At 42.4% G+C, this 15,041-nt stretch overlaps 1 protein-coding gene across 3 annotated transcripts in view; it reads left to right on the top strand.

Annotated features, from left to right (window-relative positions):
• The first annotated feature begins 1,419 nt into the window (after positions 1-1,419).
• Positions 1,420-15,041, top strand: part of LOC124124798 (MICOS complex subunit Mic10-like) — a 95,385-nt gene continuing 81,763 nt past the window's right edge. For 2 of the 3 annotated variants that reach the window (XM_046488074.2, XM_046488075.1), the window contains exons 1-2: positions 1,421-1,575; positions 11,770-11,817. In XM_046488074.2, the coding sequence (XP_046344030.1) occupies positions 1,497-1,575; positions 11,770-11,817 (127 nt within the window). In that variant the 5' untranslated portion in view covers positions 1,421-1,496. Of the gene's footprint in view, positions 1,576-11,769; positions 11,818-15,041 lie in introns of all 3 variants that reach the window. The other variant, XM_046488076.2, reaches the window with a different exon arrangement.

The following is a 15,041-nucleotide window of genomic DNA, read 5'->3' as shown; positions in this document are numbered from 1 at the left end:
ACAAAAGCTATTCAACATATTTGCAACTTCAACATCATCCAGATGTACATCAACTAACACCAGTCTTATCTTCCTGAATGACCTCAACAAAGACAGCAAAATTTTATGTGACCCTGTGAATGGACATCCAACTTCCGTGACATTGAGACGAGAAATATTGGGTAAAATGTTTGATAAACCAATAAGTTCCTCTACCGACAACTGAACGAAACTTATTTCAAGTTCTGTAACTGTGAAGTTAGGATCATGCCGCCAATAATGGTAAGATATGTGAGCTTATGAAGATTTGATAGATTCTTCCATGACGTCAGTTCTGCCATGTACCTTTACCCTCTTGTTCCAGGGGGCCATATATGGTCCCTCACTTTCACACCCTCTTGGTGCCACGGGACCATATATGGTCCCTCACTTTTTACACCCTCTTAGTGCCACGGGACCATATAAGGTCCCGTAATTTCTTTTTCTTTATAACTGTGACTTAAGACGTCAAACGCTCGCTGGTAGTGCAAAATAAAAATAATGACCACCTGACAAAATTATCATCTAAGCTGTAACATAGTGCTATGGATTGCGAAATAGCGTGAGATTAGTAAAGTGGTTACCATGCTTCTCGAACTTTTTCTGCCACATTTGAACCTCAAGCGAATGTCGCATACACGTACAACTATTTTAGTATCAGACAGACAATAGGAAGGAATCTGATCAGACAGGTCAGAAATATATAATTTTCCCCACTGTATAGCTATTGACGTTTAGTCTGCAACAGAAGTTGTTTCCTGCAGGTATTGTATATTTTATTTTGGACTGTGTGTCGCGGAGATTTAGCACTGCGCGTCGTTCTGTTTATAGTGCTGATTGACATAAATACCTATTCTTTATAATATGTTTTAGTTCAGACCATTGTTTGGGGTTTTGCTGCACCTGCTTTAAGGTTAGACCTAGTCTAATCTAGACTATGTACTACCCCTCACAATCTAATGTGCCCCGTGGCAGGGGATAGTGATAACGCTGTTTTCTTCTTTATGTTTCACTTTTACCAACATATTTGCATGCTTAAAATAAACATTGTGTGATTTAGTGGTCTTCAGATAGGTATGATAGTAGTCATACATTCAGGTTGCTCAGCCATATCATACTCTATATAGTACTCTCTTTCCGTTTCCTGCACATAATTTCAAATCCACACTACTCGTCAACCCTGCTCAGCCCGACTTTTAGGCTATCTGCGCCAAAAAGGATCAGGCAATTTTATCAAAACGGACCAATGACACATCTGATGAAAAGTTTCATAGCAGGGTTGTAAACTGTTCTTTTCTACGTGTCGAGCATACTGCCACTATACACACATTCGTACTGATACACACAGTCCGTTTTCACTCTGCCTACTGTAGTCCGTTTTGATGCGAATACTGGGACGTTTTGAACAAGATTCTATGACCGTTTTGACATTTGTCGGCTTTGACTAGTATCCTTTCGAACCACGGTACACTAACAACATGGCTTCGACATCAAGGTCAGAGGACGAACTCGGACATAAATGGGATCGTTGTCTCTCAGATACGGGCATTAAGATAGGTATGGACACTCTGATAACCTTCTGGGGGCCATGGCACCATACATAATTCCTGCCTATACACACATTTGAGCCATTCTCCGAAAAAAGGCAAGATTCTTACTAGGTATGGTGTGCTGCTCAAATAATTTTGATATTGCCTATTCTGTGAAGCGTCATCATCAAATTCGTTTATAAATAGGGAGCAGCACAGGTATACGTTGCTAAAGAATTAAATGATTATTTTGATACTGTCTAGCGACAAGCGATCGCCGACTCCACGTTATATAGACAGCACAAGGTCGCATCTCGTTTGACTTTACTCGTTTTCATTTGAAGAGAGAAGTAGATCTATTTATACAAAAATGATGAACAAAACTTACTCTTGTGACGAAATATTTGAAAAAAACGAATATAATCACCTCGTTCAAATACAACTTTGGAAGAGACACGCGGGTGGTGTCACGTGACTAAATCACATGTAAACAAAAATCAAACAACACGAAAATACACATTTAGTTGTCATTAGCATGGAATGCTAGGCGTATATTATTGCGGTAGTTAATTTATAATGGATCGAAATGGCGAATGCTTACTGACACTTTAACTGTGTCATACACAAATATTTCTTGTTCTTTATTCAACATCAATTAGAATTGATCGATGTTGATTTTCTTTACTGAGTTAGGTAAAGAAAGTACCTGTCACTTGCGACTCAAGGGCGTGCAACTCTATATTATCACGGTATCACTATTTTGTGTGTGATAGGTGTGGATTATGTGGTTTACATCCTTTCCTGTTTTGGATTATACATAATCAATATTCATACGACCTAGGTTGGGTCAAAGGACTTCGGTAGTAATCGGATGCCTACGGTTGAAGTCAGACACCCTTGCTGCAGTACCCGGACACTTTAAGAATTTTAAAAAAATGTCTTGACCAAATATAACATAATTACAATTGTGTTTTTTTTCATTGTGTCAATGAGAACATCAAAACAATAGCAACATAAATACAACTCATTGGCTTGTCTCTCTCATTTTGGTATTACTATACACAGATACATGTGTTTTCTTATACTGACATTAGTTTTTTTCTCAGTCACTAAACCCAAACGCTGTCACCATTGAATCCTGTTTCATTCAGTCTTTCTATTGTTTTGAAGAAAGTACGACATTGTGGCTTGATACGCTATAAATAAAAACAGTCTAGTTTTGGGCCCCCGCCCCTAACAAGCCCACTGTGAGTAATTCTACCAGTAAAGGACAGTGTCACATTTAAAATGCAACTTTCCTTCATCAAAGGATTTAGTCAGTTATGCCCATCACTCCTCCCGAAGCATAGGCCACCGACAACAGTCCGCCAGAGTCCTCGGTCCTGGGCTGCTCTCTCTAGTTGTTTCCAGGTGTGTTCCATCTTCTTGCTGTCTGCCTCGAGGTCCCGTCGCCAGGTGTTTCTTGGCCGTCCTCTTTTTCGTTTTCTCTCGGGGTTCCATGACAGCGCCTGTCTGGTGATGTTACTGACTGGCTTCCTCAGGGTGTTCCCAATCTCATCTTCGGTTGGCAGTTGGTTGGTACGCTGCCACAGTTGCTGATGGATTCTTCTCAGGCAGCTGTTGATGAAAGTCAGCACTTTCCTGGTGGTGGTCTTTGTTGTCCTCCATGTCTCGGCTCCATACAGCAGCACTGACTTGGCGTTGGAGTTGAACAGCCTGATCTTCGTGCGAGTCAATACCACCTTGGAGCTCCATATGTTCTTCAGCTGCAAGTATGCTGTCCTTGCCTTGCCAATTCTTGCTCTGACGTCTGCGTCTGTTACTCCCAGCTTGTCAATGATGCTGCCCCGATATGTAAAGGCCTCCACTTCTTCCAGCTCGCTTCCATGCAGTGTGACTGGGTCCTCGCTTTTTGTGTGGATCTTGAGGATCTTGGTCTTGCCCTCATTGATCTTGAGACCAACCTGTGAAAAGGTGGTTTCCAGCTCTGTTGTCTTGTCCTGCATCTGTTGGTGGCTGTGGGAAAGCAGGGCTAGGTCGTCATCAAAGGAGTGAGTACTCCTAATAACTGTAAAGGAACTCTTCCATTGTTAATTAGGTGCAAAGTCTATCATTAGCCTGGTACTTGATAGTTGTCATATATTTCCCCCAAAAAATATAATCATAGAAATAAACCAGTACATCAAATGAATATAGTTTCAGGTTTAATATTACCAAGTTATTGACGAAAATATTGTGATGGGTTTCGTGCTATGGTGATAGCTGCTTGCATTGGTGTCTTTACCCAACCCAGGTAGTCAAAAGTATGCATGAATCTCGTGGAAAAGGGCGTCAAAGGGATATTCCATTTTTCTGTTAAAATATGAAAAATATGTTTGTTTTGTACATTTTAATGTGAAATGAACACTGAGTTCACTTCTTTTAGTTTTAAGAAAGCAAACTATGCCAACAATAAAATTCACATTGCATATGATGTGTTAATGTCTGGTATCCCGGGCAATTCTTGTGGAACCATTTACTACAATTTAGACATCCCAACCAGTCATTATCATCCGCCAAATCCTGACCCAAATAAAGGTGACAAAAATCCCGGAGGGTATTATCTGGAAAATTGGTGTCGTCGTCATCCATGTAGGGAATCTCGGATTCAGAGAGGTCTTCGTCACTATCTAGTGTTGCTTTTCTTTTCTTTTCAATTTGTTTTAACAGTTTGGATGCCTTCTTCTCGTCTTCTTGCTTTCTCTTTTGCTCACGCTTCTCTTCCCGTTCTTTTTCTCTTAGGGCTTTCCGGGCTGCTTTCTCTTCTTCTCGTTTAAGCTTTGTTTCCGCTCTCATCTGTTTCTCTTCCTCTGCCTTTCTCTTCTTTTCAAGGAGAAGTCCCTGTATGTCTTCTCCTGAGGCAGATTTGGGCAACACTGTAGGTTTACATTTTTGGGCACGGCTATGTTCTTTAGGGAGAACCAAATATTTGTCAAATGCGTTACTGGAGGATGTATGGGCTGTTGCTAAAGTTGATGTAGAATGTAAGGCGAGTGGTGAAGTGTCTGTTTGGAGTGCTGTGATGTGTGCAGTTTGTGATTGTACTGGTGCATGAGGGTCTGTATGGGGTGATGGCAGAGTTGTTTGTACGACTGGAGAGGGTGCACATTCTGGTGATGTTAGTGTAGCCGAAGGTTGGGATGGGGTTTCCTGACTTAACCGAGTGTCTGCTGGAGGTGCAAATGTGAATGGGGTTACAGGGGTTGACTGAAGGACTGGTGGTTTGCATGTATCAAAGATGGTGCTGAGTTTTAATTTCTGATTATCGGTAACTTTACCAGGATTGAGCGGAAACAGGCCCGATTCAGGAAACACATCTTTGCATTTTCTGTTGTAGCTGCCATTACCCAAGCAGTTTTGAATATTCTGACAAAGGTACATTTCCTAACACATTCTCCAATATTTGAAATCCGAAAATGTCGTACAGATTGGCTCCATACATGTTTGAGAGGACTAAACAAGCTCAGGTCCAATGGTTGAATAACATGTGATGCTTGTGATGGGAGACAGTACAGTACGATGTTGTTCTCCACACAAACAGTGCACGCTTCTAGAGTCAGGTGCGTTGAATGATCGTCTAGAAACAGAATTATTGGTTTCTTGATTGCCTGTTTATTGACATGAGGAATGAAACAAGTTTGAGGCCAGGAAACAAATAGTTCTGCGTCTATCCAGCCATTCTTGGTTCGCCCTAGAACCGCCTTCTCAAAACCATCTAGGGGGTTGTATTTGAACCTGCTACTGGGAAAGATGATCATGGGGGGAGTGTAGTCACCTGAAGCACTTGCACAAGCAAGAACTGTTATCTAGCTCTTGTCTGAGGCCGAGAAATTATAAACTGTCTGGGATCCTCATTTGGCCATAACCCTACCACTCTTTGGACTCATGGGGAAACCCGACTCATCAGCATTATACAGCCTTGATGGGTCATGTTAGATGTCTGAATCATGTTGTCAGCGATGTAGGTTGTGACTTATCAGCAATGTTTGTTGTGATACCACAGCATGTTCTTTTGAAAGTTTTGTGGTTGTTCTTATTGATATTGTAGGGTTTATTTATAAGAAAATGCTAAACCAATCCCTATCAGGTCTGTCATCAGTAAAAGGATTTTCCCTACAATCTAATTTGATTATTTTCTGGACCGTGTCTAACCGTTCGTCCCTTGTCGAGCCGTACCCTATACTCGACATGTGTATAGCCCAATCTGAAAGATGTTTTTCCTCGTCCTGTGATAAAATTGGTGAAGGACCTTTGCGGTAAACAAGAGGTACTTTATTGGAGAGTTTGTCATGAAGAGTACTTTGGGGTATACCGAACAAGACAGCAGCTTTGAGTGCAGACATCTGCTTGGATTTAACAGCATCCATAGCCCGCTTTAAGTTTTCATATGAATAGGCAGGCTTTCCTCCTCGAACGCTCATTTTAGCAAATCTACACAGACAGTCCTACAATATTACTGTATATAATTAGAACTAATCAATGGAACTATCATATCCATATCCTGAAGAATAACGGGAATGTTACTGATACTTAATATTTTATATTATCAGATTAGAATGAATGAGGGTCCTGATGGCTGTCACTGCTGACTGTAAACGTAAAAAACGTTCAGTTTCATCGCAAAAGTAAAATATGATTGATAAATGACACTGAGCTAATGTCTTTTTGGATGAGATTGACAGTTATTGAATATTTACACTAAAAACATGCAACCGACATACTGCACTAACCCCCTGAATAACACCCCCAAAGACAAAGTCACATGCACCACCCCACCCCATCCCCAATCAGAACCCTCTTAAAATATATCACTCACGATCGAAAAACACCTAAATTTTTCATTTTGCATTTTCTTAATAGCTTTTTCAATTATTTTTATTTAAGATTATTTTAATATGTATTTCCAAATTTTATTTGTCTACTGTCCGAGTACTGCCTTCCCACGTAATTTCTCCGAGGTAGTAGTCGGACGCAGCTTAATTACCGGTAGGTTATTTTTAGAATTTTCTCACCAAACGTTTCCATGTTGGCGTGGTCGATTCACAAGAAGTCATCAAAAACAGAAAACAGTCCAGAAACTTGTCGTGTGGAAGCTATAAACTTATGATCAGAAACCGTGATGCATTGCCAAAAGCAACAAAATGCGTGGGGGGCATGGTCACGTGGGAAAACGTACTCGGCGTATTTATCGTAAGACATACTTTTTTTAGAGAGAATATTGAGGCCTTTATTTTTCTCAAAATTACGGGAGTTTTGGGGCACTAAAACATCGACATCGAACCACGATCGACCCTCCAAGGGTCCACATTCCTCAGATTTACATTCCAAGGGTTGACATTACAAGGAACGCACACCCTCCAGTTGTAGATTTTGAGATCGATCGGATAAGGATCGACTTTCTACAGGTCAACTCTCTAAGGGTCGACATTCAGATCACTCTCCTGAAGCTTTTCGTCTCAGGAACACACTTCAACATCGAAACAGAACGATTACTCCGATTCAGGGGATCACCTCTCTACAAATCGATTGTATGGACATGAACTGAGGCGTTCTCATTCTACAGATCGACATCAGACTCACAGTGTTATCCCTATCACTAGCGTTATCCCTATCTGACTGGGATCGACATCGATCTCCATCTCACCGATACCAACCTATGAGATACTATCCGACAACTGATCGATATGGAGACCATCAATATCTGCCCTACCCTGAATATCCTTCGACGCCGGACTATTATCGATATGCTGCTCCTCCCCTTCGAGATCGACAGATGGAACAAGATCGACCCTCCTAACACTCACATTCTGAGTCACTGATAGAGACACACATGGACCAGCGATCTCCAGACAAGTCAAACCCTCCAGTTGTGACTCTTCCCTCTTCACCTCCAGTGTTGAACCCTGTTATTTGTATGGCTCCTCCAGTATCGAATCCCCTATCGTCTTCTCAGGATCAGAGTGATTTATCTGAACAAATCGGATCTTTTCTTCAATCTCTTCAACAGTCTTACAACACCGCACCGAACAGTTGAGGACAGATACAGGACTTGCTACTACAACAACACTAGAAACAGAGATGAGTGATAGAGATGATAATACATCTATTCCATCGGATGCTACTCCTGAAAGTCAGACTTCACCTCCGTCATCTACGGGTAGTTTTGCCCAAGTCGACCCGTCCCTAATCCTCACCTGGATCGTGGACACCCATCATCTGCCTCATAGTACTTCAGAGGAAGACATCAACTCAGGTTTAGTGATGACATCTCCCGTTACCTTACCACCAGCGGCTACCATGTTGGACTTAACTAAGAAGCTAGATCCGGCATTCAGGGCCTTCTGCAGACAGAAGGACAAGTTTCAATATATTCAATATTCAACAGCTGATACAGGAACTAATGGGATGACTAATCTAGACGCGACTCTAAAACTAGATGGGAACTTCGCATCTATCGTCCTGAAGCGCACATCGGTTAAATCTGTTGTAGATGATAAGGAGTTAGCTCATCTGGATCTTACTATCAGGCAGACCCTACTAGTACTAACAAACAATTCTGTCGGTCGTAGAAGCGATAGGCATGTAAGTTCATCACGCTAAGACTTCGGATGAAGCTTATATCAGATCGACTGTCAAATTGATCCAGAGTAAGTTTCAGGATGTGATGGAGCTAATTACTTTCCAGATGACATGTGACGCTGGGGACTACTTCGCTTCTGCCAGTTGGAAGAACACCACAAAGTTACACTGTATCAGATGCCTTGGTCATCTCCCCAACTTTTTGATTACAGGCTCCAGGAGGTTGCCCAACAAGTTACAAAAGAAACGCATCTCCAGGTGTCAGTTGATCTCTTACGACTACAGAAACAACAGTTAGAGAACCAACAGAGGCAGGACAGGAGACAGACTCAATTAAATCAATATCATCAAGACCTTTGTAGTGTGTGCGTGTGAAGATGGGCTCTTTTCATGGCAGAGGAGAAGGCTACAAAGGCACTCAACACAGAACTGTCCTTCACCGCCAAGAAGGACTCCGGAGACTTGTCTGAGGGTATGTTGATATCCAAGCATGCTCTAAAAGTCTAAAGTGTTTAGGCCCAAGTCCCAGAACCCTGACACCTATAGAAACTGGCGTATGACATCAGTCAGCATCTTTGCACCATCATTCAACAAGGGGACTACATGATCAGCCTGGATCTACAAGACGCCTACCTCCAAGTGCCCATCCACCATGAGCACAGGCACATACCTCTGCTTTATTTTCCAAGGTCGACACTACCAATGGAAGCTGCTCCCATTTGGAATTCCTTCGGTCCCGTGGCTTTTTACCCGCCTTACCAAGCTCCTACATGTCAGAGGGAACATCTTCGAGTTGTTTGTCGACGATTGCATTCAGGCTCACACTGACCAGAATGTCGTAGTCAGACAACTTGCCTTCGTGCAGAAGCTACTCCATCAGCTCAGCTGGCTAGTCAACATAGAAAAGTCAGAAACCACATCCAGTCAGCAACTGCAGTTCATTGGAGCACTTTTCGACACCGATCTCGGTAAGATGTGTACGTCCCTCCAAATATACAACAAGTTGTACCTATAGCACTCGGACAGTCGCTACATCAACGACAATGGCAGCAGTTGCTTGGTCTATTGACGTCGGAACAAGCCCTCACCCAGAGAGATCGACTCCAACAACAGCCAATTCAGTGCTTCCTAACACCGTATCTTCAGATTGACGATTGTCGGGTCCCGATTCAGCTGCCATTGCACCCGTACGGCCATCTACAATGATGGTTATCCAAAACAATGTCTGCTCAGGAGTTCCCCTGGAACCCTTTCTACCAACATCCCGCTTGTTCATGGATGCGTCAACAATAGGGTAGGGGAGCACACCTGCACTATCAACAGACTTCAGAAAGTTGGTCAGCAATATAATCGACCCTTCATAGCAACAATTTCGAATTCTAGCGCTCTCTGATTGGGCAGAAGAACTTCGATCATCTCACCTGATGATACAGTCCGACAACGCTGTATGGTATATCAACAAGATGGGGTCGACCCAGTAATCATTCCTGTTGGCTCTGACGATGGACGTTTATCGGGGAATAAGCAATGTCATAGCAGACTCCCTGTCCCGTCCAGAATCAACCATCCTTAACAGAATGGCATCTACACAACCACCGAAAGGTTCATATTTCCTGGTCAACCCGACAGGCTATTCACCATCCCGGCATTGGCTTCGATTCTACATCTTGAGGATTGCGAGGTCATATTGCTATGTCCTGTTTGAGCTCTACGCATATACTTGCACGCCTCATCAACCCTGCAACGATCCCAGAAGAGATTGTTTATCCCCCCCCTCTCAGATGGTTACCTCAGAGTTCTCCCGTACAGCGATCTCCTTTTGGTTATGATCTACAATACTCGATGTCCGCAACTTTGCGGGATTGCCTCCACCCCAGACATTAAATCCTCACGAGGCGAGAACTGTCACATCTACAATGGCTCTATATAGCAACCGTTCCCTCAGTGCTATCATGGAAGGATGTTTCTGGAAGTCTGACATTGTCTTCGCCTCCCACTACTTACAAATTATCTCCGTAAACGATGTCCAAGGGCTACACCACTTTGGTCCACTAGTCCTGGTTCAACAATTTATGACAGCCGGCAACTCAGATAAATTGCGAGTACACTCACTGCAGTTGCTCAATCATATAGTGTACAGCATGAAAACATAACTGAGAGCCACTCCCTTTTGTTTATTATTATTCAGGTTCCCAGAATGAGGCTTCAATGGAGAAGCACAAAAAAACTCATCTGTAGAGACTGTAAAAATCATTATCATCATGAAGGCATGGTCGTTTTGACGGTGTCCCAATTCCATTATTAGCCCACCGCTGCCTTGAGCATGTGATGCAGTAATTTCTGCCAAAGACGAGACCTTCTCAGACAGCTTCCTTACAGATGATTTATTGACTCACGACCTGTCGACCACTCCACAAGAAAATGCGCAGGTCGATGTGCGCTCGGTCTGTCTGACCAACCCGGGTGCCTCCAGTGCATTTAAAATCCTGCTCTTGGATTCGGCTCGCTCTGCTCCCCTGGAGATATGTCCGTCGGTATTACAACCTCTCAGGTCGTTTTAGATCGTCCGACTTCGGTGCAACGTTCACCCTCCAAGACGACAGATGGCCACTCCCGCTCTTATTCTCGTTTATAATTTGAATGAGCACATTCTGAGTCTAAATCTGCAAGACATAATACTTCTTTGTACAAAGCATTATCATTTGTTCTCGTTCAATCTATTGTACTTAACATTTGAAGTCATTGTAAAGCTTCAAGGAGTACTGAAATGATGTATTATGAATGACATTAGAATATGAATAGTGAAAAACAGTCACCATATGTGATGTACATGTATAATGTGTCTTTTACGCTTGTGCCCATACCCGGGGTTCATAAAACTATTTGGTCCCATAAAAAGGGCAATAAGTTTCACAGATAATCCGCGGAGTGTTTGCATAGCTATACAGAAATTTAAGAAACATTCTGCGTAGTTTCTGCATAGCTATGCAAAAGTTTTACAAACATTCTGTGTAGTCCCCACTTAGCTACACAAAAGTTTTAGAAACATTCTGCGTTCTCCCCATGTAGCTTTGCTTAAAAGTTGATATTCGAGACAAAATGCAACTAAACCTTATTTACGCACTGCTTTCATTTGCATTAACAATGTTACGGTCTATCCTAAATCTGCAAAGTTGTATATACCCTTGAGACTTGTACTTCAAAGTACTAAAACTTTTCAAAGCAGCGTCAATCACACTTCTTTTGTAATTAGCTCAACTGACTGAGCATGTGTTCAGTGAACTTTGTGTTTCTTTTCCTCCGAAACCTTGGAACCAATGAAGCTGTTACTTGACATGACTGTTCTTGCCAATGATGATTACAAGCATGTATATTCCTTCTTAACATGACACCATTATTTTGTTCAGATTATTTTGATTTTAGTATTAGTTTTTTTTCCTCACCGATGCAGAACATATTTGGATATAAATGCTGACACTTGTTTAGTGGCTGTCATGCTTGACATTTTAGATTGTTTACAACATATTCATGTGAGCTGTAGTGTCTTTGCAGTATTTTTAGTTTTTACTAATAGTTGATAAATATGCTTTATTATTTCTTTCAGCAAGTGGTCTTGGCCTTGGAATTGTGTTTTCAGTCGTGTTCTTTCGCCGTAAGTATATGCACTCAAAACTTTTTTGATGATTATTCATACTTGAAATAAGTTTGCTACTTGTACATGTAGTTTGTAGTAATATATCCAGTGTTGGCTGAAGAGCGCGTTTTTGCGTCTTGGACGCACAAAAATGAGTTTGAACGCACCTGCGTAACATGTGTGGGTCTCGTGGACGCAGTGACTGGGGCGTTATTAATTTCATATCGAATTGACACTGTTATCGTAAATCAAAGACGTACGTCTTTGCGTAAAGGTATTTGTTGCCAAACAAGACCGGGAAGCATGTTGATTAACACTTCCGTTTGCTAAACCAAACCAGTTTCATTATTCTCTCCCTGTTTATGACAAATACCCAAACCGGTTTCTTGACCTATATCTATTTTCGGTTTTGCATGTATTAATGTTTGGTATGGTCCGTAGCTTTGCTTCAGCCAATCAGGTGCCGCATATTAAGCAGGTCGGATATAGTCGTAATTCATTTAGCTTGATTGGTCGAAAATTTCCCGACCTTGTGTCAAACTAAAAATAGCCCGGCACATGAAGGGTATACTTCAGAACGTGGTAACAGTGACCCGCGAAATCGAGCGACCGTGTAGGATGGTACGCTATGTTATCGCAGTAGATTGAAATGGGGCACGCTTATAACCTTATTAAATATGTGATTCAAATATTTTTTGTTCATTGGATTGATCGATGCTGATTTTCTTTACCGAGTTTGGTAAACAAAGTTCCTGTGTGGGTTATATGGTTTACATCACGTCCTGTTTTGTATTTTACATACGACCGAGGTTTGATCAAGGAACTTCGTTGAAACAAATGGGTTCTTTTTCGTATCAATTTCGAATGGAGGTAGGGGTAATTCCACTTCAAAAACATCCCAGAAACTATCATAAAGAAGTTAACGTGTGTACAAGTAGCCGTGACATACCGCAACGAGTCCTGTATTCAATCATGCAATGAAATATATCGTGCTTAGATTTGCATAAGTAAACAGTCGACAGTTTGTGTGGATTTCGAGATTTATCGATACCGCCATACTGTATATGATAAAGAATAAATGCGGACACTTGAATGTAAGCATTGTTTTTATTTAGCGGACTCTGAATATTTAGTTATTCTACAACAGACTTATCAAGCTGATTATAATTCAATCTCTTGTGGGTTATATTAAGAATTGCAAAACACATTTTGACAGAACCGTTATTAGTGTAAATGACATGTTTTAACATTTATAGCACCTGAAACATGTTCATTGTTGACTAGATTTATGAAGGAAATGCTGGATCCTGAACATACTCTTACTTAAAAAAACTGTTTGATATCCCAATTATGTTATGACTCATTGATCATTGTCACAGTTACGACATGAACTCACTACTCAGTACAGTAGCATCAGAACAGCCATTGAACTTGACTGAATCCATAAACTTCAAATCATTGGAAGATCTAGATATAAACATTAACAAATGTCTGCCCCTATGACCCCTTACCAATGGCTGATCACCCGTGTACTGCCTTTTCATTTACAAAGTTAGATATTAACATGGATAGTTTTGTGTTAAAATATTCATTAGTATCAAATTTCCATTTTAAGAAATTGTTTGTCCCTTAATGTAAACCTCTTGGTCATGAGAGCAGGATGTGTCCTGATGTGAACCTTTCTCTCACTTTGCCTGTTTGTTGATATTTTGCAGTTGCGAAAAGATGTCTGATTTTTCACAACCACTGTATTCTGTTGTTTATGTTATATTATGATGCTACAAATTGGACCCCTCCATTTTTGTTTGGGACCCCTAATTTTATGCTGAAGGGGTCCAACTGACCCCAAGAAACTTTAAGCCAGAGCAGACACTGTATATCATTGATGAAGAAATCTTTCTCTATTACACAGCCCCATGTTACTTAGGAAGGGTGAATGTTTTGTGAGAATTTAGCTGCCACAAGGTTCACTGATAAAGTAAATTTGCCTTTATGTGTTGATACTTAGTTTAAGACTTGTGCATGTACATGATGTAGTGATTACATGATTTGAATACTAGTGGGTGCTGGACTTCATCAGCTACCAAGCTGCTCAGATCCCTGCTACAGTGGCTTCCTTGCTACTCCACCGCTTAGACCCCGGCAACAGTGGCTTCCTTGCTACTCCACTGCTTAGTCCCCTGCTACAGTGGCTTCCTTGCTACTCCACCGCTTAGTCCCCTGCTACAGTGGCTTCCTTGCTACTCTGCTGCTTACACCCCTGCTACAGTGGCTTCCTTGCTACTCCACCGCTTAGACCCCTGCTACAGTGGATCCTTGCTATTCCATCGCTTAGACCCCTGCTACAGTGGATCCTTGCTACTCTGCTGCTTAGACCGCTGCTACGGTGGATACTTGCTACTCCACCGCTTAGACCCCTGCTACAGTGGATCCTTGCTACTCTACCGCTTAGACCCCGGCAACAGTGGCTTCCTTGCTACTCAACTGCTTAGACCGCTGCTACAGTGGATACTTGCTACTCCACCGCTTAGACCCCTGCTATAGTGGATCCTTGCTACTCTGCTGCTTAGACCCCTGCTACTGTGGCTTCCTTGCTACTCCAACTCTTAGTCCCCTGCTACAGTGGATCCTTGCTACTCCACTGCTAAGACCCCTGCTACAGTGGCTTCCTTGCTACTCCACTGCTTAGACCCCTGCTACAGTGGCTTCCTTGCTACTCCACCGCTTAGACCCCTGCTACAGTGGATCCTTGCTACTCCACTGCTTAGACCCCTGCTACAGTGGCTTCCTTGCGACTCCACTGCTAAGACTGCTGCTACAGTGGATACTTGCTACACTGCTTAGACCCCTGCTACAGTGGATCCTTGCTACTCCACTGCTTAGACCCCTGTTACAGTGGCTTCCTTGCTACTCCACCGCTTAGACCCCAGCTACACTGGCTTCCTTGCTACTCCACCTCTTAGACCCCAGCAACAGTGGATCCTTGCCATCCACCTCTTAGACCCCAGCAACAGTGGATCCTTGCTACTCCACCTCTTAAACCCCTGCTACAGTGGCTTCCTTACTACTCCACCTCTTAGACCCCTGCTTCAGTGGCTTCCTTGCAACTCTGCTGCTTAGACCCCTGCTACAGTGGATCCTTGCTACTCCACTGCTTAGACCCCTGCTACAGTGACTTCCTTGCTACTCCACCGCTAAGACCCCTGCTACAGTCGCTTCCTTGCTCCAGTGGCTTCCTGCTC

This window comes from Haliotis rufescens, unplaced genomic scaffold (assembly GCF_023055435.1).
Source record: "Haliotis rufescens isolate VD_foot unplaced genomic scaffold, xgHalRufe1.0.p SCAF_13, whole genome shotgun sequence".
In the NCBI taxonomy this organism is placed as follows: Eukaryota; Metazoa; Mollusca; class Gastropoda; order Lepetellida; family Haliotidae; genus Haliotis; species Haliotis rufescens.
The sequence above is the reverse complement of the archived record's forward strand: the minus strand, read 5'-3'. Positions and strand labels throughout refer to the sequence as shown.